The 24,617-nt window shown below is 32.8% G+C and overlaps 2 protein-coding genes across 3 annotated transcripts; both read right to left on the reverse strand.

Annotated features, from left to right (window-relative positions):
* Positions 1-7,522: 7,522 nt before the first annotated feature.
* LOC100799823 (putative H/ACA ribonucleoprotein complex subunit 1-like protein 1) lies at positions 7,523-9,658 on the reverse strand. Its single transcript, XM_003548701.4, has 4 exons — positions 9,422-9,658; positions 9,019-9,167; positions 8,783-8,898; positions 7,523-7,800 (listed from the first exon to the last, which is right to left on the reverse strand). The coding sequence occupies exons 1-4, from the start codon at positions 9,576-9,578 to the stop codon at positions 7,635-7,637; spliced, it is 588 nt and encodes a 195-aa protein (XP_003548749.1). The 5' UTR covers positions 9,579-9,658; the 3' UTR covers positions 7,523-7,634.
* Positions 9,659-16,337: 6,679 nt separating this feature from the next.
* LOC100801967 (casein kinase 1-like protein HD16) lies at positions 16,338-23,912 on the reverse strand. 2 transcript variants are annotated; one of them, XM_003548702.5, is made up of 17 exons: positions 23,481-23,912; positions 22,255-22,730; positions 21,721-21,846; positions 21,546-21,619; positions 21,359-21,428; positions 21,223-21,278; positions 21,045-21,116; positions 20,838-20,932; positions 20,654-20,720; positions 20,446-20,575; positions 20,104-20,322; positions 19,876-20,006; positions 18,366-18,540; positions 18,161-18,251; positions 17,405-17,562; positions 17,127-17,315; positions 16,338-16,504 (listed from the first exon to the last, which is right to left on the reverse strand). In XM_003548702.5, exons 2-17 carry the CDS (start codon positions 22,669-22,671, stop codon positions 16,445-16,447), a joined length of 2,130 nt encoding a protein of 709 aa, XP_003548750.1. In that variant the 5' UTR covers positions 22,672-22,730; positions 23,481-23,912; the 3' UTR covers positions 16,338-16,444. The 2 variants fall into 2 exon arrangements, with proteins under 2 accessions (XP_003548750.1, XP_006598981.1); XM_006598918.4 differs by having other exon boundaries at positions 23,752-23,873.
* Positions 23,913-24,617: the final 705 nt, after the last annotated feature.

The following is a 24,617-nucleotide window of genomic DNA, read 5'->3' on the forward strand; positions in this document are numbered from 1 at the left end:
CAGTGTTAAAGAGAAAAAGTAGGTTTCCTATTTAGAAACTAGTGTTAAAGAGAAAATGTAGGTTTCCTATTCAAGAACCAGTGTTAAATTGTAGCACAATTGTGTTAAACGTGTTTAAAACACGAGTATGAGATTGTGGGTATTGTATAATTCATGAGCAATGTCTGCTTGCAAAAATGATTTTATGAGTTGGACCTGAATTAGGAGAGAGGGGCCCTGACGGACTCTTCGGAGTGTAGGCCTTGGGGGTCACCTGGTTTGAGTGCTCCTTTAAGCATGTGCCGATCTCACATGATTGGAGCATTCTCGCAAAACAGCGTGACCCTGACTGGTCTCCCTATGATTTTACTTAGTGAGAGTAACCTGACATAGTCATTTTATGGTGTGTCTTGTTATGTACTCCTAAGTGTCCCAGAGTGATTTTTCACTAACATAGTACCACATTGCATATAGGCTTGAGTCTTAGCATAATTGTTGCATACACTTGCTAATTGTTTATTATGAAATTGATGTGTTATTATGTCTTAATCGGAGTGTGTGATTTTTGTTTAATGTGATTGATGATTGAAAAGTGCAATTGATGATTGAAAAGTGAATTTGGAATGACAAAGTGGTGGAATTTCGTGAGTTATGTTTAAGTAAGTTTTATTTTATTTATATGATATGTATATGTAGTTGTCTTGTTTCTTTATTAGTTAGGAATGTGATAACTCACTCCAATGTGTTGTTTGTGTTTGGATCCTGTGATGATCTCAAACCTTGTGTTCGTGGGAGCAAATGAATAGGTGGATGACTATGAAGAACCTCATGCTAAAGGACATAGGAATACAATGCTCTGATAGGATGTGACATTAAGACATAGGTTCTATAATTGGATGAAGTTTTGAACGACCTTGTTTTGAGCCAAAGTGAATTTATTATTTATTTAGACAAGTTTTATTATGATATTAGAAAGGTGAATGTGAGCCTTTCACCCTTTTGAAAGACTTGTATTTAAAAAATGTTTTAAATACTTTTAATTAATATTTGAATTTTCATTCCTTTTATTATTAATACATATATGTATGGGGTAGAGGTGTCACATTTACTAGTTGTGGATCAAGACCACTATCATTAGTAAAAGGATTCAACCAATTTTGTGGACAAATCAAAGCCTCTGCAGTGTTAGGACTCAATAAACTATGGTATGGGTCAAGAACACAACCTCCTGTGCTAGATACAGAATCAAATGATACTGTAGACACTGGAATGGCTAATATATCCCTAGCCACACGAGAAAAAGCATGATACCTTGTAGTCATTATTCTCCACCAATTAAGAATATCAAACCCAGGATAATCAAACTTGGGCCTATCTTCCATATACCTCTCCAACTCATTCTTTTGGAGCTTACCTTGTAACTTCCTTACCCAAAGTTTATACTCATCCATGATATTAGCCCTTCCACCTCCACCCCTCAAACTTTGAGTAACTTTTTTCTCTGAACTACTAACATCATGAGTATCAATAGGAACAGGATGCCATTCCACGTACTGATCATATAATTTATGTATGAAGGTTTTTAATTTTTTTTAATACATCTACAGTCCTTTCTTTTGTATACATCGAATTAAAATAGAACTCGATATAATTCCACTTGTATCGCGGGTCAAGAAAAACAGCCACAACCACAGGATAATTTATATTCCCGCCATCGATGTCCAAATATTTGTCAAATTTTGCTTTCATATTTTCAGCCATTTTTTTCAACACTAAATCATCCATTTAACTAATACATCTTGTATGTCACTTAACTTAGTAAAGAAACAATTAGCAGTAACATGCACTGATCCAGAAAAAATAAGTGGAGCATCATAGAAAATATTCAAAATTTGCATAAAGACATGAGGAAGCTTCCAATCATCAAAATCAGGGGTCTTCCTTCAACATTGTTAACTCATTGACAAGTATATAAAATTATCAAAAAGTAGTAAAGTAAAACGGAAGTCTGAGTGTCGAGTCCACATAAACTTTATTTGTGCTTAGATTGGTGCGAACCCAATTTTCAAGCAATAAAAGAGATAAGGAATGAAGAATTGTAAAATTTAAAGAAAGTAAAAGATAAGAAGGATAAGAAATTTAGAATAGAAGATTAGGAGAGGTAGGAGATAAGATAAAAATGTAAAGAGATAAGAGATTTAAAGATAAAAAAGTAGAAGATAAAATAGATAAGAGATTTTAATGTAAAAGATAAGAAAAGTAAAAGATAAAATAATGATAAAAAGATGAATTCATAATGGAAATATGTTGGCCTAGCATGCCAAAACTACTTGTGATGCAATGTTAATACTTTTTATATAATGTTATCCCAATTTCATCCACATCTACTAAGACACTTTATCTTTGGTTTCCCGCTTAAAGAGCCTGATTTATCTATTTTTCTCTCCCAAATTTATTTGTAAAGATAAAAATAATACACTTCAATAAGATTAGAGATGCATAAAATAGGCTAAACAAATATCAATTTATTTCTAGCAATGATTTCATTTAGATGTCATTTCCCAATTTTTAGAAAATAACCATTTTTCAATGCATTATCCCTAAACAGTACATGGATGGATGATTAGACCATAATCAATAAACAATAAAGCACAAGAAAAGAGCAATAAAAACGAGATTGTATTAAATAGACAATAGTACAAAATTACATTACAAGAGTTAGGTCTATCACGCTCCCAACAATGGAAGTTTAGTCTCTATTTCCATGAGAGACTTTACATGGGGTTGATGTGGATAGAAGAAAGGAAGGGATGGATAAAGGAAGAGAAGGGAATAATTGATATAGAGAGGTTTTCCCCTATTTGACATATTCAAGCTTAGGATGTATTTATTAAAGGGTTTGGAGTCTCGGTGTATTTTTATTTTTTTTTTGCTTCCTAAGGTAGCTTGCGCTAAGCGGGCCTTCTGGACTTTCTTGTGGGTCTTCTTCGCGCTAAGCGTGAGCTAACCGCTAAGTGAGGAGACGTGTTGGGTTTTTCTTGTGCACTAAGTGAACTCTCCCAATCTTCAACTTTTTTTTTCTTCAAGTTTTTGCATCAATTTTCTTACAAAGCACAATTTTCTTCTTTTGAATCTTATTGGTAAAAAATTACAATGATATTAAATTCCTCATTATTTCATTAAAAACAACATTAAAGTGAAGAAATTATAATCTTTTTTATTCAAAATTGACTATCAATTAAACTTAAATTTCACAATTATCAAACATCAAGAGCATGTACAAAGGAATTATCATCATGATAACTAAATGCCTTCTCATATTTTTCAGCAGTTTGCAACATCAAATATGTTGAAGTCCATCTAGTTGGCACATCTAGCACAAGCAATTGTTTAACATTTAAGTTAGCCTCTAGTGTACACTTTTTAAAACAAGCTATTCTAGTTGAAGATGACATTACATACTTACAAGAAGCCCTTATCCTAGCAATAGAGCAATCTATCTCCTTCATCTCATCACAAACAATCAAATTCCATATGTGAGCACAACACCTTACATGCATGTAATCCCCACCCAATAAGGAGTATATGTTCCAAGCAGTCATAATTTCTCTTTAGATATGCTAAAGTCGTCTGATTAGCAAAATCATTATCTATAGTCACAGTGCAGATCTTGGTAATCCCCCACTCTTTGATACACTTCTCTAAAGCTTTCCATATGGTTCCCCCCTTATGATCACCAATCAAACCAACACTCAGTATCTTCTTATTCAACTCACACCCCTCATCAATGTAAAGTGCAGTCACACATATAATTCAAGTTTTGAATAGAAGTCCAAGTATCAGTGGTGAGTGAAACCATCTGATAATTCATTGGCAAAAAAGATTGCAATCTCACTTTCTTTTCAATAAAAATTTGCATACAATCCTTAGCAACAATGACACGAGTAGAAATTTTAAATCGAGGTTGAGCAGTACCCAACAATTCTCTAAATCCTAAGTTGTCAACAAACTTGAGAGGAAGTTCATCAACAATTATCACTTAGCAAGTTTATATCTAGTGAGTTCTTGGCTAAATTCCACAGGCTTGAATGAAATAGCACTATGGCGATCACTTTCACTCTGTTCTTCAAGGACAATAGTTTTTTGTTTCTTGTGTATTTCCATTTTTGGGTTCTTAGTAGATACTTTCAAGAGTTTGAGCTGGTAAAGTCCTTATACTCCTTCAAATCCCTCTAATGCTGGTGGTGGGGTTGGAGCATTGCCACTTGCTCCTCCTGATCTACCATTTTGCAGTCCAGTTAAATTCCTGCATCCAAGATGAAAACAGACAAGTAAATAAGACATTCAAGTTTTGCACAGAAAATTCAGATTACACATCAGAGAAGTGAATCCTTCACAAATCAGAAAATTCAGAAAAGTAATTAAGACCTTGGTAGCATTAATCAGAGAATTCAAATTAACTTAGAGCCTGTTCTGCATAAAACAACAAGCAGAGAAATCGGATTAACAGAGAATAAACCAATTTAGAAAATAAAGCAACAGAGAATTCAGATTAACAAATCAAACAAGTTTACAGAACATCATATCACAGCACAAGTAAATATATTTTTGTTCTACAGAAATATCTTGAGAAGACATGAAAATATGTCGAAAGCAAGTGATCCAATCCCAGATGATCCAAAGCAACTGTTCTGCAGAAATAATTGTTTTTATGTGTTAAATAACATACTTTTATATTATGGAAGTAAGAAAATAAAAATGATAGTTTACAACAGACAAACTTAGTCAATCTACTGCATTTTTAGTTACAAAACTCAATTCCATTTTCCATTAATCAAAGCTCACCAAAGGTAAATCATGTTACTCCTTGGATCAGAGTGAAACTGTTATTGCTTGAAAAAAAATCCAAAGCAGACAGTACTTACTATTGAACTGCATAAGGGTTCACTAACTATTTATCAAGAAAACTAGACATTCAAATCATTGTATCAGATCAGGTGGTTTAAACCTCTTAACAAACAAGAATTTGAAATGCATGAGTACTGACTACTATTAATAGTTATTAATAATGAAAAAAACTAGCCCCACACATAATCTGATTTCATTCATATATTTAAGACATGAACTGAGACACCTTATCATCACACCATCATCATGTACATTTAAATATATTTATGCAGACTTAGAATATGAGACTGTTGTGTGGCCCTCCAACAAATTTCTTTAGCCAATCTGCACATAAGTCTTAATGACAAGGACCACTCCAACCGAGTCATTTTAAAATTTAAAGCAATTTACCCCCGAAAAGACCATTAATTCCATCTTCATTCAATTTTCAACATGACACCATTAATAAAACTCCAAATCCATACTATGTTTTAGTCACTTTGGCCATAGTTTTCAACATGACACCATTAATAATAAAGAAGTTTTTTAAATAATAGAAATAAATCATCTGGTATTCAATTAAGACTATTAGGATTTTTTAAGAAAATTAATAAAATTTGTTGGTATTCAATTAAGATTTTTTACAATTTAAAAAGAAGTCTTCTAGTATTTAAAAGTATACAAATTTTGATGGATTTCTTCTTAAGATGATTTTAATGGATTTCATCATGAAACTTTTTAATAGAAAATACACATTAAACAATTTCATTAAAACCCTTGAGATTTCATAAGACTTGTTTTTTCTTTTCTTTTTTTTCCAATTGACATGCTTTTCTTCTCTCGTCACACATAATTCTTTATCTCTTTATTGAAAGTGGTAGACATTTATAATTTCTTTTACTCTTTCAACTGATAGTCAACATGTCTTAGAACATGTGATATGAGAAATCTTCCTTATTCTTTAAATTTTGGACATCTTGAGAACATGGTTATACATATAAATTATGAATATATTGGGAATGCCTACAAGTATGCATGTTACTTGTAAACATTGTGATATATATTTCTATACAATTAATATGATTGATGATAAAAAAAAATAAAAAATTATTGTGTTTGTAAATATAATAGGAAAAATTGATATGTAACATATCTAAGTTTCTTTGTATAAGATAAATTTTATTTAAAGTGTTAGGTGAACAAAATTCATGAATTTTTATCAATAATTTTGAATGTTTTTTTAATTCAAGGGGTCCTTTAACATTTTAAAAATTCACAATGTTCTTTCAAATTTTATGAATTTATATTTTAGAAATCTATTAAAATCTGAACTATAAAATCCTAATCATAAAAGTCTTTTAAAAAAATCTTAAAAGTCATTACATTCTTATAAGTCTTTTAAAATCTATAAAAAAAAATTGTGTCAAAATATTCTTTTAACATTTTAATCAAATACATCTCTATAACTTAAATTTAAATATTTTCTCAATTTTATTTCATTCTCTTCTCCTCCACTCAACCAATTCATGCCTAAGAGATATAATTAAAAAAAAAAAGAAGATAAATTTAGGAGTTATTTAGTTTGTCCATTTTATTTTATGATATTTATAACCTTCCAAAATGAATAATAATTATTTTAAAATAATCATTTTCACTCACTTTATAAACCTAATGGATTAAATTAAATCTTTTAAAACAAAGAACACTAAACTGAATATAATAAAAAACTAAGAGCATATTTTAGCCTTTAAAAATTATATAGGCTTAAATATAATGTTTAGCTACTGTAATCTAACATTTTTTTATTTTCATCCTATAAAAAAATTATTTTAGTCCTTGCAAGAAAATAATATTTTTTTTCTTAAAGTATTATAAATAATTTGAACAGTAAAAAAGTATTTTAAAAATAAAATAAACATATTTTATAAGGATTAAAAAAAATATAGGAATGAAAATGAAAAAAACACAAAATTATAAGAATCAAAATTATATTTGAGTAAAAATTATATTGATATAAGACTATTTTTTAATTATGGGTAATTTAAAAAAAAAATATTAAAACTCAAGTTAAAAATAGATAATAATAAATTGAAAGTGATAAGAAATTAAGAAAAATTTATCATACCTAAAAAAGGGGAAATGAACCAAAATAAAAGATGATTGAAGAGGCCATTGTAAAAATAAATTAGTTTTAATTTGTAATTAAATAACATTTTATTGATAAATATTCTAAAATAAGTATATCCCATTGTAGAAAACACCGATAATTCTATATAGCAACCATGATTTCTTCATACTCCAAAAAGTTATTCTCCAATGGCAAAATAATGCTACTTGAATTGCTTAACACTGCTTGTCATTATAGAATCCCATTAAGTGATTAATCCTTCACAAGTAAAATTACTTTCAAAAAATAAAACCAACCATTACCTCATGCTTTTACTCGTGTCACACACTCACACTGCTTTGACGCACAAGGTCCTTTTAAGGGATTATTTTTGAAGATATTGGTTTTCCCCCTCTTAACTCTTAAGTAGAGATTACACGCACACTGTATCCAGTTTCCACTTTCCATTTCGATTTTAATTGATAGAATCAAGCACAATTTCTATAGAGACTACACAAATCAATCGACTTCCCCATAATGATAACAACATAATCAACCAACATGAACTCGATGCATAAGAAATAAAAAGTCAATTCAACATCTATGTTATCTCCAAAGGAGAAAAACTGCAGCAATGTGAAAAACATTACATAAAATTGTTCTATGATCTCCCCCTTCCCCTGAAACCACCACCTCGTCCACCACCCCTGGGAGGACCACCTCTCCCACCCCTTGGAGCCCCCCTTCCACGAAAACCACCACCTCCACGGCCACCTCTAAATCCACCACGACCACCTCCACCACCACCTCTACCAGCTGATTGTCCCCTGCATCAAGAATCAACAAATAATGTTAACTTACCAACCATTTTAATACCATTCAAAGCCACCAAAAATCAACAATTTGTTGGCAAAGATGCTTAAACATCTATCAACAATGTTTTTATTTCTAAAGCATTTTATTTTGATATAAACAAATTGCACGAAAATATTCAATGGCATATTACACATAATTGATACAAAAATAAGGGAAATTCCATAAAACAAAATTCAAGATATTTAGGGGGAGTGCCAGCTCTAAAAATAGTCGCATATCTAATATCTAATGTGTACATAGAAAAGATCAGGAACGGAATTTCAGCTTTGATTATTTGTCAGCTAATATTTCCTTGCTTACCATAATTAAAAAAGCCTAAAAGGAGTTTTTTGTTCTTTTTCCCTTCTTTTTTAGGATATAAAGAACAACCAACTAAAAACCATTGTCAAAAGCAGTAACATTTTGTTTAATAAATCACTTTGATAGAAACTAGGATCTAGAATTCAAAAGAGAATCCTTTAAGCAAAATATATATCACAAGAGACTACAGGAAGGCTATCATATTCACTTTCAACATTATAGCTGCACAAACAACCGTTGCTCTATGTATTATAGAAGCATAACATGCTTACAACAACATAAAACAGATGTTTGCATAACTGCAAACACAAGTACACATAGAAGAAAGTTGTTAAAGCATGCACAGCAAACACAGACAACTATAACAGCATACGAAACAGTTTATGAATGTGGCAAGCTTAGTAAACATGATTGGACATGTAAGATACCAATGTAGTAACCATCAAACAAAAATCTTTCATATTCACCAAAAACAAGGATGGACATGAAAATCAAACAAAAAAATGGAAGGGCAATCAGAAACATAAAAAGAAATAAGGAAGAAATCTTAATCTACTACTTTTTAGTGAGCAAACTAATTACATAATTTATAGACAAGTTAATTTATAGCAATGAGATGCAAAGAGACCATACTTGGGTTGTGGAAGAAATCTTGCAAGAGGCAACAGTTTCCTTGGATCAATATAAAACTTGTCGCCGGATGAATAAGAAGTAGCAACAATCCCTTCCATCATCTTAATTGAGAAGTACTGCATGTTCACCAACGAAGCACCAGATAACATCAAAACTCAGTTCCATAACAGACCAAAAAAAATAACAGAAGCAACCAACATGTTAAAACAAACAAACAAAAAATGAGAGAAACCCACAGCTTCATTGATGGGGCCAAATATTTCATCAACTTTCCCAATCTGAGTCATGTTTTTCAGATAAATAGGAGCATTGAAAAAGGGAACTTTCTCATTTGTAAGCTTTGTCACTGCATCTCCCTCGCATGCATGCATAAAAGATGACACCTCTGCATATACACCAAATGAATTAAAAAGATAAACAACACAAAAATAAAAATAAAAATCTTTTTTTAACTAAGCTAGATAAAGTTATGTTATTTCCTTGCAAATTATCAAAACCCAGAAACGAAATCATGTCATTAGCAGCAAACACCACAAAGCACATTTTTTTTTCAATCTTCAAACACGGTTGATGAAATACCCAACAGAGAACATAGAAATTGAAACGCTTCTGAAGTTTCAAAATGGAAGAAGAAACAACCTACGACTTCGGAGGGTGGTCCTTCGTCACGATATCCGCCGCCGCCGCCGCGACCAAAACCACCTCCGCCGCGACCAAAACCACCTCTGCCGCGACCACCACCGTCGCGGCCACCTCTGAATCCGCCGCCGCGTCCACCGCCTCTCGGGGGTCTCATTGTTTGGTAATCAGAGAATGTTCCAACAATGGATGACCAATGCAGCGCTTGGGGGTTTAGGTTTAGGGTTTTGAAGCAACGCAATGGGAAATAGGGTTTTGAAGGGAAACGAATGCTTTCGTTTTTGGGCCGTTACTGGGCATTTTGGGACCAAATGGCACACATTGAAGAAAATTACTTCCTGCATGCTTTATTTCTAACTGCACCTCCTTGTTTATAAATATCCCAACATCACCTTAATGGGAGTTTCAATTTTTATTTTTTTTTGGATATAGTTATAGTTCCAGATTTGGAGAATTCTGAATACACAAAATCATGCATAAATTTGGAATATGTAATCCAAAAACCTATATATATTTTGGATTACTTGTTCTAGAATTATGTATGCATAATTTTGGAATGGGCAATCTGGAAGTCAATTATTATTTTTTTGTATATTTTAGATTTCATAATCCTAAAATGATTGTATGCATATGTTTTTTTTCTATTATGGAGGAAGGAGTTTGGTTTCATTATGAATACCATGGTTTCATTATTAAAGTGCTCAATATTTTATGGAGGGGCTTGGTTTTGCTTCTTGAAAATGGGGATTCTGAAGCTCAGGGCAAACCTAAGAAGCACAATGGGAGATTGAGGCTTGGGAGGACCTTTCATTTGCTGGCAATGGTGGAGCAAAACATGAGTTTGGTCAAAGCAGAGGGAAGGGTGGGTTTGCTCTCGTTATTCCATAACACCTCCATGAAATTCCTCAATGGCACCCCTTGATGTTGTTGCCTTCCTCTCTCACAATCATTGCGTCCTTGCAACGCGCAATATGCCTTTCTAAAAATTCGTCTTCGACAATAATGCCTTACCCCTCTTTCCCACGATCGCTACTACTTGGTAAAGGGTTTTGATGTCATGAAGATTTAGGTGAGTAGGAAGATGTGGTGGTGATGGTGGTTTTGAAAAAGAGGTGGGTTGGGACATAGGGGCAGCAGGTTGCTGTGAAGGGTAATATAATCCATTCAGGGTTCCTATTGGGTGCAAGAAGCATAGAATAGGGTGTAGGAAGCAATTTCCCACATACAATAGGACCCGAGGCCCATTTAAAATAAGGGGCTCTCTCTCAAATTTTGTGAAGTAAAATAAAATTAAACTATAAATAATTAATAGATAATAAAAAAAACGATAAAAAAAGACCATGGAATGCACAAATCAAGTCACGTGAAGTTATTTAATTTAATCTGTGATAATAAATTTGAATCTTAAATTTGCAATTACATTAAATAGTAGGAAAGTTTTTTATTGGTCATAGTAATTATCTTTGACTCGAACAATGTCTTGAAGTTCATTCTTTATTATATGTATTATTTTCTTGTTCCGAAAAAGCTTATTTTCTGTGAAGTAAATAACCCGGTCCAATAGGGGAAGTCCAATTCGTTGGGCTTTCAATACACTCAAATAGAAACGTCCAAGGAAATTATATTTTAGTAGGACAAATATGTGATTGAAAAATTTCTCTTCTATCTATCACAAATTGAGAACTCTCCCCTTCTTCAAACTGCAATTCAATTTATATTTTGGTAAAAAAAAATCTCTTATCAATGACAAAATATGGGCCTCGTTCATAAATGCTACAAGATCTTGTTCATGTGAACCATTGTTGGGGACTCAAATTCATTAATATAGAGCTTTTTTTTTTCAAATGAAATCCCTAGTATATGAAATAATGAAAAAGTATTTACATCATTGTGGAATAAAAAGTCTTCATATTTTAATGCATATATTTATTTATTCGGAGCTATTAGATTTGAATCTACATTTTGGAGAGTATGAGTTGAAGCAATAAAAAGATTTGCCTTCTATAAAATATATGTGTAATAGATAAAAAATAATATATATGTGTAATAGATAAAAAATAATGTCATTAATCCACTCACAACGGAGAAAAAACAAGCTTGGTGTATTGGATATTATTTGGAATAAAAATTAATTTTTTATTTGTAGAGCAAATTCTTCAACGTGAGAATTACGTCATTGCTTTCAGCACAAACTATGATAGAAATTGGCTGCTTAGACTGGATTTTAAATTGTTTTAAAACTTAAGATTTAAATTTGATTTACTCATTAAAATATGTTTAAGAAAAGTAACAAAACTTAAACAGAGCACCGCTTAAAATGTGTATTGGAAAACAAGAGTAACACTTCTATAGACACTACCTTAAATCTTAGGTGTTGGACACATCTAATAAAAATTGGATACCTTATTCAAATAACAATAGTAATAAATAATAGAATAATATTAAATTAAAATAAAAGAAAATGATTGATTCAATAAAAAAGGACAAGTTTCTAAATATTACTTAGATAACCAGATTGACTACTTGTCCTCCAAAGCAAAACATCCTACAATTAAATGCTAGAAACATTAGGAACAGAGTTGTGGTAAGCCATCATCAATTTTGTTCCCTCACCAGTGTTTCTAAACAACATTATATGCTAACCACCCCAAAACGAAACAAGTATTGACCATTTGGGGGAAAAAAATCTCTTTGTTGCCTCTCCACATCAACACAACCATTGTTACCTCCTCATCAAAGCATTTATGTATATGATGACAACCCATTATTCCTTTGCTTATTTTACTTTTCTTTATCTTCTTAATGTGTTATACATCCATTTTTTCACATTTCTATAATTTGTCTTTCTTCTCGAATTATTAATTGTTGTTGTTTTATAACAATATGATTATCCTTTCTAAATAATGGTTTGGCACTAATTTCCCCTCATTTGTCACTTTTATAGGAAAAAATTATAATAATTTTATATGTGTTAGGAAAATACGAAGCCTAATAAATGTTAGTCATTTGAAATTAATGAGCTCAAAGACACTTTTCTTGGTAAAGTTATGCATAACAAATATTAAGCTTATAACTTATACCAATTACCAACCACGTGCCTTTAAGTTTGATTATATAGGCATTCTTTATAGTTTTGTGAATTTACAACATTAAGAATGTGTTTAGATAGAGAATTTTAATTGAAGAAAATAATTTATTAGAGAATTTGAATTTCTGTAATCTAAAATTCATTGTTTGGATGTTTTTTTTCAAGAATTTAAATTTTTAGAATTTTAAAACAAAATTTTAAACAATTAAAAATGTGAAAATTCAATTCCTTCTAAAACGTGGGAAATTGAGATTTTCTTCTTACAAAAAGATCTTCTAAAATGTTCGCGTATTTCCTTACTAATTTTATCATCTCTTCTACTTGAAAGTTCCTGAAATCCTTAAAATGTTAAAAATTCTCGAATTTAATTTTTTTTATCCAAACATAAAATTTTAAAAATAAAAGAATTTCAATTGAAGTATTTAAAATTCTTGAAATTTAAAATTTTTCAGAATTTTAAATTTCCTCATTCATACACATTTAGAGAATACCCGACCAATACTTCTTGAAAAGATGGTAAAAAAATGCAAGGTCCAAGATTTATGAGCACATGAATGGGGCCTTGGAAGAATACTCTACCTATAACAATAATTTAATGAACAATTGTTAGCTTCTTTACCGTAATGTTTCTATAATCTTGTTCTGGAAACTCAAGACAGAGAAGCTCAAGAAGTAACGTGGAATTTGCTTGAGATTGGAGTTTTTTTTTTATCAGCGATACTTGAGATTGGAGTTTAATGTGTGGAACAATGTCTCAATATATAAGCTCGACTGAAATTCAAAAGTAACAACCATCTATTTTGCCAATGATGATTTACACTAATAAAAGGGCACAAGTCACTTTGTATTTATTAGTATGGTAAGTGGAGTAAAAAACCACTACATCCCCAAAGCAAATCATAATCAACTTTAGATTTCCTTCTCTCCAAAAGACATTAGTCAAGCATGATTCTTGGTTTAACTACACACTATAGGAGAACATCGAATCTTGTATAAATTTACTCTTCATGAGATTCACTAATGACTAAGTTACCTCAATTTCAACCATTAAAGTAGACATAATTTTGCATATCTTTCACACTCAGACCAAGTTTACTGAATCAACCAACTTACTCTTTTAAATAACTTAAGATCTTTGTAACTTTTATACCAATATTAACCATGAACTTTATGATTGTTCCTTTAATAGTTGATACATTTCTTATATAATGTAACAAAAGTCTTTGCTCAATAGGCACAAACTCATTATGTGATTGAGTACCAACAATTCATTCCTTTTTCTTACACTATATAGGATATATTTGATGTATTGTCTTGTTTTTTACATTGGTAGATGCTCCACCATTTTTGTTCTACGAGAATTATTAATGTTTTGATTGTGCCTAGGCGAGCAACTAGGGTAAATGTTTCATTATAGTCAACTCCAGGTTGTTGTGAGTAGCCTTCAGCTATTAGGGTGAGCTTTGTTTAATACACCTATTTTACTCCTTTTCCTTGTGAGAAATCTACAAGCTTCCAAGTATTATTCTTTTCAATCATTTTAATTTCTTCTATCATTTCGTTGACCCCTATACACTTCTTGCTTTGATGCCTTTTTATAGCATTTAAGCTCAAGTGTGACCATGTTGTAAGTTTCATTTATATCCATCGAAGTTATTCAGTAGTCTCTAACACCAATACACCACCATATCTTGCATCTCCTTAAGTTGTGTAGTATTAAACTTGGGTATTTTACACCCTTTTGTCAAATAGGTCTTATTGTAAGAGATGCAGTTCTCCAACTTAGTTGTGACAATTGTCATTAAGATAGAACTGTCTATATATACCTATTTGTTCACTATTGGTAAGTGGTTAATGAAAAAACCTCTTATCATTTTTCAATTCCCTCTATTTGTTATCCTGAGAACTCTGAGATTCTAACATGGTGTCAAAGCTCACTAAGATCCAACAATGATTGTAGTTAGCAATTCTTTTTTGACCTCTTTTGGTCACCACCTTCTCTCTCAAGCAACTTGGGAAATTAGACTACTTTTGGGCATTGAGGTTAAGACTCTACCAGATAATTCTATGCTTCTTGCTCAAAGCAAATACATACAGGATTTACTTCATAAAACAAAGACGATCAAGGCTCAATCAATTTCTTTACCCATGACATCAAGCTCCAAATTAACTAAGTCGGGTTCAGATATGTTTTCTAATTCCATGTAGTACACCACTATAGCTCGACCTAAGATCAGTTTTGTTGTCAACAAAAATTGCCAATTCATGGCAAATCCCTTGGAGTCTAAAGGGGTAGCAATCATGAGGATTTTAAGGTATCTAAAGGGATCCGCTCATCATGGTTTGCATTTGAAACCAGTGTTCCTGATCAACCCTTCACTATAAGAGGCCTTTGTGATGTTGATTGGGCCTCAAATATTGATGACCGAAAGTCCACCTTGGCTGCTGCTATATTTTTTGGTCCAAACATAATTCCCTGGTGATCCCTCAAACAACAAGTTGTGGCTAGGTCCAACACATAGGCAAAATATAGTAGCCTCGCCCAAGTCATTGCATAAATCCCTGTTGACTAAATTGGGTGTTCCTTTCACCACTCCAATAGAACTCTACGACAACCAAGGTGTTGTTGCTCTTGCTCACAACCCGATTCTCCATGCAAGAACAAGAATATGGAAATTGATGGTTTTTTGTTTGAGAAAAGGTTTTAGCAAAGCACTTGGTGGTTTAGCACATTTCTACTCTTGATTAGTGGACATATGCCCCTAACTAAACTTCTCTCTCCAACCAGGTTTTTATACTTAAGAGGCAAACTCAACGTGTTTGAGCCCTTAACAAGCACTCACCCGCCTTGAGTTTGAGGGGGTATTAGAGTATTGTAAGAGATGCAGATCTCCAACTGCAACCTCATGTAGATAGTCTAGTTGCGGCATTTGTCATTATGACAGAACTATCTATATATACCTATTAATTCACTACTGTTAAGTTGTTATCCTGAGAACTGAGATTCTAATAGGTCTGCTCTTGCAGCGTGAGTGAGGAGGGATCCCAAGGGAGTGAGGAAACCCTTGGGGATCTCATACTTTCTCTTTATGTCTATCTGCTGTACTGCAATTTCAGTATTGGTCCAGCTATCTTCGTACAAGGAAATGATTTAGTAGAGAAAAACTTCCAAAGTAGCTTATACTAGACCAAATACTCCAACAAAACTGCTAAACTGACGACATTCACCTTCAAGATTGGATAATTAAGGACCCTATCATTATGTTACTAAATGTAGTCATAAAACTATACTTCAAACGTAGGTAGGTTCCACCTAACCCTCTCCACACACCATAGTCCATTACTCTAGCACGGTCAAAAGAAATGAAGAGGGTAGCTGTTGGAAAAGGACATTCAATAATAAACAGTTTTAAACACAATCACAGACGACAGCACACGCTGACTACTCAAGAAGAAAATGCCCTTTGGAGCACTATATGACCCCCCATTGATTATTATGTCGTTTAGAGTGCGTACCGACCACACCACTAAGGTCCAGGATCGCAGATAATTGCTCTTGCAAATCTAGAAATCATTATATCTTAGAATTCATTGTTTAAGTTTGATGTAGGTAAAAATTTATACCATTACATACAAAATTCTCAAATTGTTTAAAGCACAACCATGAAAACATGGCCAAAATAGCCAACGCTGTGACGTTAATACTCTTCAATAGATCATCATCGCTTCCACCAGCATAACTCACTCTGCCTTTCCTCCTTTACCTTTTGATTTCTTTATACAATTATAACGAAATTTTTATGAGGGGGGGATTTTTTTGACGGGATCTGGGGTCAAAAGCAAACCTACCCATTCAACTTTAATAATCATGAAATATTCTCATCACTATAATTTTGCTTCATTTTTCATGATACAGCAAATGTTCACTACAGAAGCTAGCAAACAGTTCGCCCATAACATATAGAGGCAATGTAGAGATTCTTGGCCCATTTTTCCTGCAAAGGCATCAAAGAATATATTAATACCTAGGGAGGGAAAACTCTGGAGAGCATCAACAGCAGTAGCACACCTCAGAAAAATCAGGATTTTATTTTTATCTTTTCCTTTACTTCTAGCCATGAAAACAGACACGATTTGCAAATTACAGAAATTTTGGTATTATTTTAACAAATCCTTCTCAAGGTATGACACAGATTATTCTAAACAAGAAGCTATCAGTACTCATCAGATCATCAACTAAGATTCTCCAATTAAATTAATAAAAAAAATATGGAAAAGGAACCAAAATATATCAGAGATATTAAATACTTCGAGAGGATAACAAATATCAGCAGTAGCATACTATAGAAAACTATCAAAGATTTTATTTCCCTTTTTGCCATAAAAAAAAAGGATTTACATCATAGTAATTTAAGATATTTTTATTCGTTTTCAAGTTTCAATCTAATTTTTAACCAGATGCCATCAGTCCTCACAATATTCTCAATTAAGATTGACTAATTAATTTAACAAATAACCAACCAAAATATGGGTTTGCAAACACCAACATGCATGATAAAACTGCATACTTCCCAACATAACAATAGTAGATTAACAGGACAAAAGACATGGAAATACCTTAACATGGGTGCTAGGGAAAGCAGATGTACGCAGTGTCTCCTGAGTTTCATCAAGTAATTTGCGTTTTGGTATGCTCAGTATGAAGGCTGCCTGATCACTAGTAGCAGCCATAGAAGTAATCCGGTAACCATTCTCCCATCGACGATGGATTCCTTCACTGGGATACAAAAAGTCAAGCTCCACAACCTTGCATCATCAAACAAAAACAAATTCAACAATGTGGATTTTAAAAATTCATACATAACCAAAAATCAAAGGTGAAAAGATATAGATACCTGATCAGAATACCCAGCATTCCTGGACATAACAACACCCCAGCGACTGCCAGCAGTAGTCATTGAGGTAACATGGAATCCTTCTTTCCACTTCTTGTTTATCCATTTGAAAGGAAATGATTCACTCACTTTGTAGGACTGCTGCGTGTAAGGAGTTCCTATAAAGTAAAGGATTCAAACATGAGATAAATATAAAGTCATAAATTCTGAAGAACAGTTGATGTTCCTTTCATCACAGAAGTTAAACGAGCTAAAATAATAGGACAAAAGCAACTCTCTGGAAAATAATTTAAAAAGTTTGCTTTATCAGCTATAACTATTGTTCGCAACAAAATTTCATTATCATTAGGTAGCAATTGAATTGCATAAAGGATGAAAAAGATTGAACAAGGAGAATATCAATTTTTCATCTATAATCCATAATGCCAAGTTTAATTTAAAATGACATTAAAAATAACAAATTGCAGTAAATGATGTACTCTTACAAGTTGTACTTTCTCAGGCACAAAACCAATGGCATGACAACCACCACGAGAACAAAAAAATTATCTATTCAAAGTTCAAACCACCTATGCATAAAAGATTCTAAAAAGGGACATAAAATTTTTATAAATCAGACACGGGTGCCGAAGGTGATGGTGGCAATGACAATTGACAAGTAAAATAGCAAGGAGATTTTGCAAAGGCATTTCAAAAATAAATTAATCAATAGTATGTGAAGGAGGAGTAGGTCATAAAATTATAGATATTATATACCTTTGGACATGACAACCAAGGAACTTCCATTAACTGCGCCAGCTATTGAACTGATATAGTAATTTTTCTCCCACTGCTCCATAATCCAGTCCTGAGAGATCAAAATGCCAGCAGCCCAGCACCAAGACATCAATTATTTAATTTAACTCATACGTATTTATTTAACAAAAGATGAATTATATAAATCAAGGAAGAAAAAACCCACCTTGTGCAGGAAGGCCGGGGATAACTCATAAACTTGTGAAGAAAAACCTGTTCCTGCATCCATGATTAGAGCCCACAGATTTGCTGCAGAGGCCACACAGCTTATATACAACCCATCCTCAATACCCTTGTCTACATGCTGCCGTAGCCTAGTGTCTGCAACATTATAGTGATATCTGCAACCAGAGAAATTGTTATTTAAGACCAAGCAAAATAAACACTTGTTTCTAAATGAATAAGCCAATGCATACAATCCCCTTATATATAAAGGTCTAAGTCTATCATTGCTCCACTATTGCTCTCATTTTAATACTCCTCACATGAAGTGTGAACATCACCCTCCATTCTCATGTTTTTAATATCAATTGAACTGTTTAACAAGCTATAACAAAATATCAAAAATCAATTTCAAATATGCAACTAATATGCATTTGAGATATGATCTTATGCTTTTAATATCAATCTATCATTTTCAGAATGTTTAGTTCTAACTTTAATTTGAATATTTTTTAAAAGAAATTATCAATAATTGATAATAACAATATATCACAATATAAATTATTTATCATAAATTAAAAATATAATTTATATGTTCAAAAATATTTATTTATTACAAATTTTAATTATATTAAAGTTATTTATTTATTTATTATAAATTATAAATTTTGGTAGTATAAAATAACATTTATTTTGTGCAATGCACAGGCTAAAAATACTAGTAGGCAATCACTTTTGTATACATGTACTCCTTTTAAGACAACTTCGACAACACGTACTAGTAATCACAAAGCATTACTGCTTTCTTTAAAACTAGTATTTAATGAGCATTGTCGTGCAATAAGTATAAAAGCAATATATACAGATGGAAAAAAATCCACAAACCCAAAATCAGGTAGTTTGAAAATAAGTAAATTCATTTAAAGAATTAAAGGTTTCTAAACATTTAAATTATAATGGGGGTTAGTAACAGAATCATATTTTATGATCATGAAAATTCAGGGAGAAAAATTTTGAAGCATTAATTTGCAAAATTTCCTTCCAACTTGTTCTTAAATACTAGATTATTGAACTTTCCAAAAAAAAAAAAGTCAGGTTAGACCTATGAGTTATCACGGACATCTCAGCATGCTCTTTTTACTCCTATATTTGCTTTTTATTTTGAATTAATGACATTGGCCAACTAAGCAACAATATCATTTCCTTCTATTGTCAGGTAAAGCAGGATGACTAATTTCATGATGAAGGAATTTGAGGCTGCAACGTGCATTGTTATATGGCTGACTTCCTATGGCTTCACAGGTGAGTCTAATCAGGGAAAAGCCCGAACCCACTAGTCAGGAATGCTAAAAGTTCCTGAGCTATAACACATTTTTCATGCAAAAAGAAAGAACACCTCAATCAAGCAACAACATTCAACTGCTTTTGCATCAAAGCAAGAAAAGTTTATGATTTAACAAATAATCTGCAACATTATTAAGAACAAGCTAGACAGAGAATGATGTATTAATTACCTCTGCTTCATGGGACGGCGAGCATTATACACTGATATCCACTGAGTAGCAGGACTCCCCAATCGCACTTTCTTCTTAGGTTGCTCATCTTCTTCCAGATTTATAAGCATCCTTCCTCGCTTTTGGCCAACCTGTTTGTAAAAAAGATTTAGCATTCTTATTATACACAATGTAATCAAACAAAATAGATAACACCTTAACATCCTAAAATAAAAACACCATAGCAACCTTTAAAGCTCCATCTATTCTAATAGGTCTCAACGGAGTGCATGGTTCAATCAAGCTTTCAAAAAGTGATATAAGCTTGGCATAATTGGGCTCCTCATCAAATCTCATATTAGTAACAGCTTCAAGAAACTGCTTAAATGGAGCAGGAACAAAGCAGCACATCAACTCCGGGGAAGTGGCCATTTTCTTCTTACAAACAAGAAAACTTTTATTGTCACCCTGTAGATATGGCCAAAAGAAGGGAGAAATTGTCATAAAAAAAAATTTCTAAGAAGCAAGAATCACTATAAAACCTGTTAAAAAAAAAAGGAATCAATATAAAACAAGATGCTACAAAAATACCTGATAACCCTGCCAAGGTAATCTCCCTTTTATGAGAAATACTAGTGTGTATGCCAGTGACTCAAGGTCATCCCTTCGACTTCCAGTCCTACCTAAATGTGCATGTACACTAGCATACCTTATTGTTCCCCTGCACAAAAAGGCATATTATCATCAATATGTAAAAGCAAAATATAGCCATGACAAACAAGTCATAAAATATACAAACCTGAATATATCAGGTCTCTGATCATAATCAACATGTAGACCAGATGATGCATCCTTCCATCTAGAAGCTGAAGACAATGCATGCCATATGGACATTAATAAGTCATGAAAATATCATGTACCAAGTGGTGAGGCAGAAAGTTAAACGCAACATAAACAACAACTGGTTTGAATGGACAACATACCCAGACCAAGATCAATAAGATATAACTTCTTATCTTCAGCTGATCCAGGTTGACCAAGCAAAAAGTTTTCAGGTTTCACATCTCCATGCACAAACCTAATTCAATGATACGAGTTTCATTAATAAAAATTAGTCAGTCACAACCATGCCAAAATAAATGGTAATGTTAAAGGTTGACAGGATTGAAAAAACTATCACAAGGGTTTACCCTTTCAAGTGGAGCTTCTCAAGAATTGATATTGCCTCTACTGCAATGCACGCAACCATATTTGGTGACATTCTGTCCAGAACTAAAATGTTAATGGGGCTTATATAGGAAGAGTTTAAATAAATTGCAGCTATTAAAAGTGAACCTATACTAACAAAAGGGAGGGTACAAATCTTACTGTTGACCAACAGAATTCCATACATCCCAAAGACTGGGCCCAAGCATGTCCATGACCTGAAATATATTGTTTTCCTTTAGACAACAAAGAGCAAATCAACATATGCTGATATGGTAAAGTTCAAACCATATCTCACCAAAATGTAGAAATCTCCTTGCCGACCCTTGTAATGAACCCAGGGAATGCCATAACAGCCATTCAGAGTGCTTATCAATGTCAAATTACAAATGTGAGAATTAGATAATAATATTAGAACATCTGAAGATTAAAAAAAACATGTATTCTTGATAATGTTGTTTAAATACAAAGAACAGATTACCTACCTGTATACTTGCCACTCATAAGGAGGCCCATAGTTGCAACCTTTGCTGTTTCTGTGCTCAAACTTAAGTGCAACCTGTAAACAAAGTTAAAATAAGAAAAAACAATGTATCATACAGTATAGGTTCATTAATACTTCATTCAACCTTAATGAGAAACTGGAATCCTTAATAATACCTCAACCGCATCAGGACCTGTTCGATCAGAGCCACCACTTAACCTCCGGCCAACATAAACTTGACCAAAACCACCCTTACCCAATTTCCTCTCTATCTTATATATAGGAGAGTTACCTACTTGTACCTGCATCAATGAGAAAATATACACCACAGATAAGGTAAGTAAGGTACTGCCAAATCTATCTATATTAACTAAAAACAACAACTACAATGCAGTCTGGAATAAGTGTGGAACATAATAAACGTTATTCTAAAATTATGAATTAAAACATTCTCCATCACAAACTCAAATTTCCTGAACAGCCAAACCCAACACATTAACAGAAACAAAAAAGACAATAAGTGCAATAAATAGTATAACTATTATACCCAACCCCAGCATACTTTTTGAAAATTAAAGAAGATAGCAGTCATAATTATCGTTACTTATTGAAAATTAACGAAGATAGCAATCATAATTATTGAAATTGCAGTTATGTTTGGGAAAGGCAATAATGCAATCCAAGAGAAGTCATGTGCAATTTGGGCATACCCTCTCAGGGACAGGAGTTGTGCTTGGTTCTTCTTCAGCTCCCGCCACCTTATCTCCACTTCCACCCTCCATCACAATATTATTATTGGCCACTACCTCTACGTTATTGTAAACTGGTTCCGGAGCCCCTAAAGCAACAGGTTCTGGCAAGACTTCGCAAGGTTCAGGGTCCAGATCAATCAATCTTGCTCCGCGGCCTCTACCAGCTGCAGTTCGCCTTGTGGGTACAGCTGGTGATGGCCCTTTGCCTACAGCTGTGGCATTACCACCTCTTCCTCTACCACCTCCAACTCTCCTCCTAGTTCGATTCGGAGCAGCAGGTTGTTGCCAATTCTCTCCTTGATCAACAGGCAGTGGACCAGGCTGAAGATCTCCAAGCCGTTTCGACCTTCTAGCTCCACTTCTCAACTCTGGCATCCTCTCTCCATTCAAATCATAGCCCACTTCAGTCACCCCCAAATAATGGCAAAATTCCTCTGTAATGACAAAAAAACCAAAGTCAACACAAAAATGAGCTCAAAGCATTCACCAATAAGCCTTTTCAGCAACAAGAACATAAACCTTGAACTGAAATAAAATATCTAAACACGAGAAAAATATCTAAGGAGCCAACCTCAGTTAGCCCTCAGATAACAACATAAAGAAAGTAGCGTACTGAAAAAGCAGTAGATACCATGAAAAAAAAAGATTCTACTTTCAGCAAAATATACTCCACAACCAAAAAGAATGTCCTTTAAAGCATAGATAGAAAACCGTCATTTTCTGCATTCCAAATTTACCGCACACTTCTAAAATCATCCTCATTGTCGGTCAATAGCTTAAACTATTTTGCAGAAAACCAATAATACATACACACAAAAAAAATCGAAAACAAAAACTACCAAGTTCCTATCCTAATCCTCCATAATAACTAAAACAGATTACACAAATTCCAACAAACTCCACCGATTGCTTCATCCGAAACACCACCACCACAAAAACCAAAAAAAAAAAAAAATCAAAACCAGATTGAACACTCAACGAACAAAACCAACCAATCTTCAATCCGATCATCCGAAAACCACAAATATTCAAAATTCAACATTTTCGTTGAAAAAATTCCAGCAGCCACCATCTCACACACTCATCTCAAACCGATTCACACAAAAAAAAATCCACAAAGTTTTAGAATGAAAAAAACACAGATAATCCAAACACAAAAAAAAAAAGAAGGAAAAATAAACAACCTCACAGATCGATCCGGCAAGCTGCGGAAAATAGAAAGGGATCAGGGAGGTGAATCGCGATCGAAGTGAAGATCGTGAGTGGAAAGCGCGGAGAATGCGTAGTGGTGGAAAGAGGAAAAAGACGTTGGAAACAGTGAGAGAGAGAGAGAGAGAGGGAGAGAGAGAGAGCAAAGAAACGAAACTAAGGCGAAAGCATCATGGTCGTCATCGGAAAGAGAGAAATTTAGGGTTCCGAAGAAGAAGAGAAAAGAGATATGGGGTGGGTTATTACCCTTCCTTTGGTTATCGCTCTCTGTTCCTCTTTTTTTCTTTCTTTCTTTTTTTTCTTTTTTGAAATGAAAGAGAGAATGCGGTAATGGTGTGAGTTTATTGTTGTTGGTTGTTGTGTACGTGTGGGGGGTGGGGGGGTGTGCTGTGAATGTGTTGTTTCAATGTGTGTGTGTGAGAGAGACACTGTTTATCTATATGCACCATGCAACTGTGGCTTCGTAATAACCAAAAGGATATTATATTTTTTTTTTTTCTAATTTTTTTTTATTTCCAGTAAAAAAAACATATTTTTTGTTTATTTTTCATAGTAATCTTTCTTTGTTTATTTATTTATCCTCCATCTAACTTGAACTTTTTATTAATTTTTTTACTTTGAAAAAAAAAACAAAAAAACAAAGGGTGTCAATGATTTTCCTTGTTTTTTCATTTGACTTTTCTTGGAATTGTAGTTACGATAGCTGATTGGGTAATTGACAATATTATTATACTTAAATTTTTAATTGTAACATTTATTATTTTTTTATTTATATCTTTTATAATATTAATAATAAATTATAAAATATGTAAATAAATTAATGATAATATAAAATTAATTTTATAAAATGATTATTTTTTTATTTGTTTAATGTTTTTGTCTGATTTATATAAAGTATGCTAATTATTTTGGGATGGAAGGAGTAAATATCATAAATTGGATGTAATTAAATTTGTAGGATGTGAATTAATGTTGCTTGTGTTTTTGAACTTTAGTCAATTAGTAATAATTTGTTCAAAAGTATGAAATAAAAAGGAAAGTTAGGGGGGTAGATTTTGTGAGAATTGTTTTCATTTTGTACGTTTTGTTATTAAATTTTATACGGTACCTGT

This window comes from Glycine max, chromosome 16 (genome assembly GCF_000004515.6).
Source record: "Glycine max cultivar Williams 82 chromosome 16, Glycine_max_v4.0, whole genome shotgun sequence".
Lineage (NCBI taxonomy): Eukaryota > Viridiplantae > Streptophyta > Magnoliopsida > Fabales > Fabaceae > Glycine > Glycine max.

Excerpts from the sequence above, each read along its gene's own strand:
- LOC100799823 (XM_003548701.4), bottom strand. The coding sequence starts at position 9,578 with ATGAGACCCCCGAGAGGCGGTGGACGCGGCGGCGGATTCAGAGGTGGC. Across the intron at positions 9,168-9,421 it reads ACCACCCTCCGAAGTCGTAG|AGGTGTCATCTTTTATGCAT; the intron begins GTTGTTTCTTCT and ends GTGTATATGCAG. Across the intron at positions 8,899-9,018 it reads TTGGCCCCATCAATGAAGCT|TACTTCTCAATTAAGATGAT; the intron begins GTGGGTTTCTCT and ends GTGAACATGCAG.
- LOC100801967 (XM_003548702.5), bottom strand. The coding sequence starts at position 22,671 with ATGCCAGAGTTGAGAAGTGGAGCTAGAAGGTCGAAACGGCTTGGAGAT. Across the intron at positions 20,933-21,044 it reads GAGAAGCTCCACTTGAAAGG|GTTTGTGCATGGAGATGTGA; the intron begins GTAAACCCTTGT and ends TCATTGAATTAG. Across the intron at positions 20,323-20,445 it reads TACCTTGGCAGGGTTATCAG|GGTGACAATAAAAGTTTTCT; the intron begins GTATTTTTGTAG and ends CCATATCTACAG.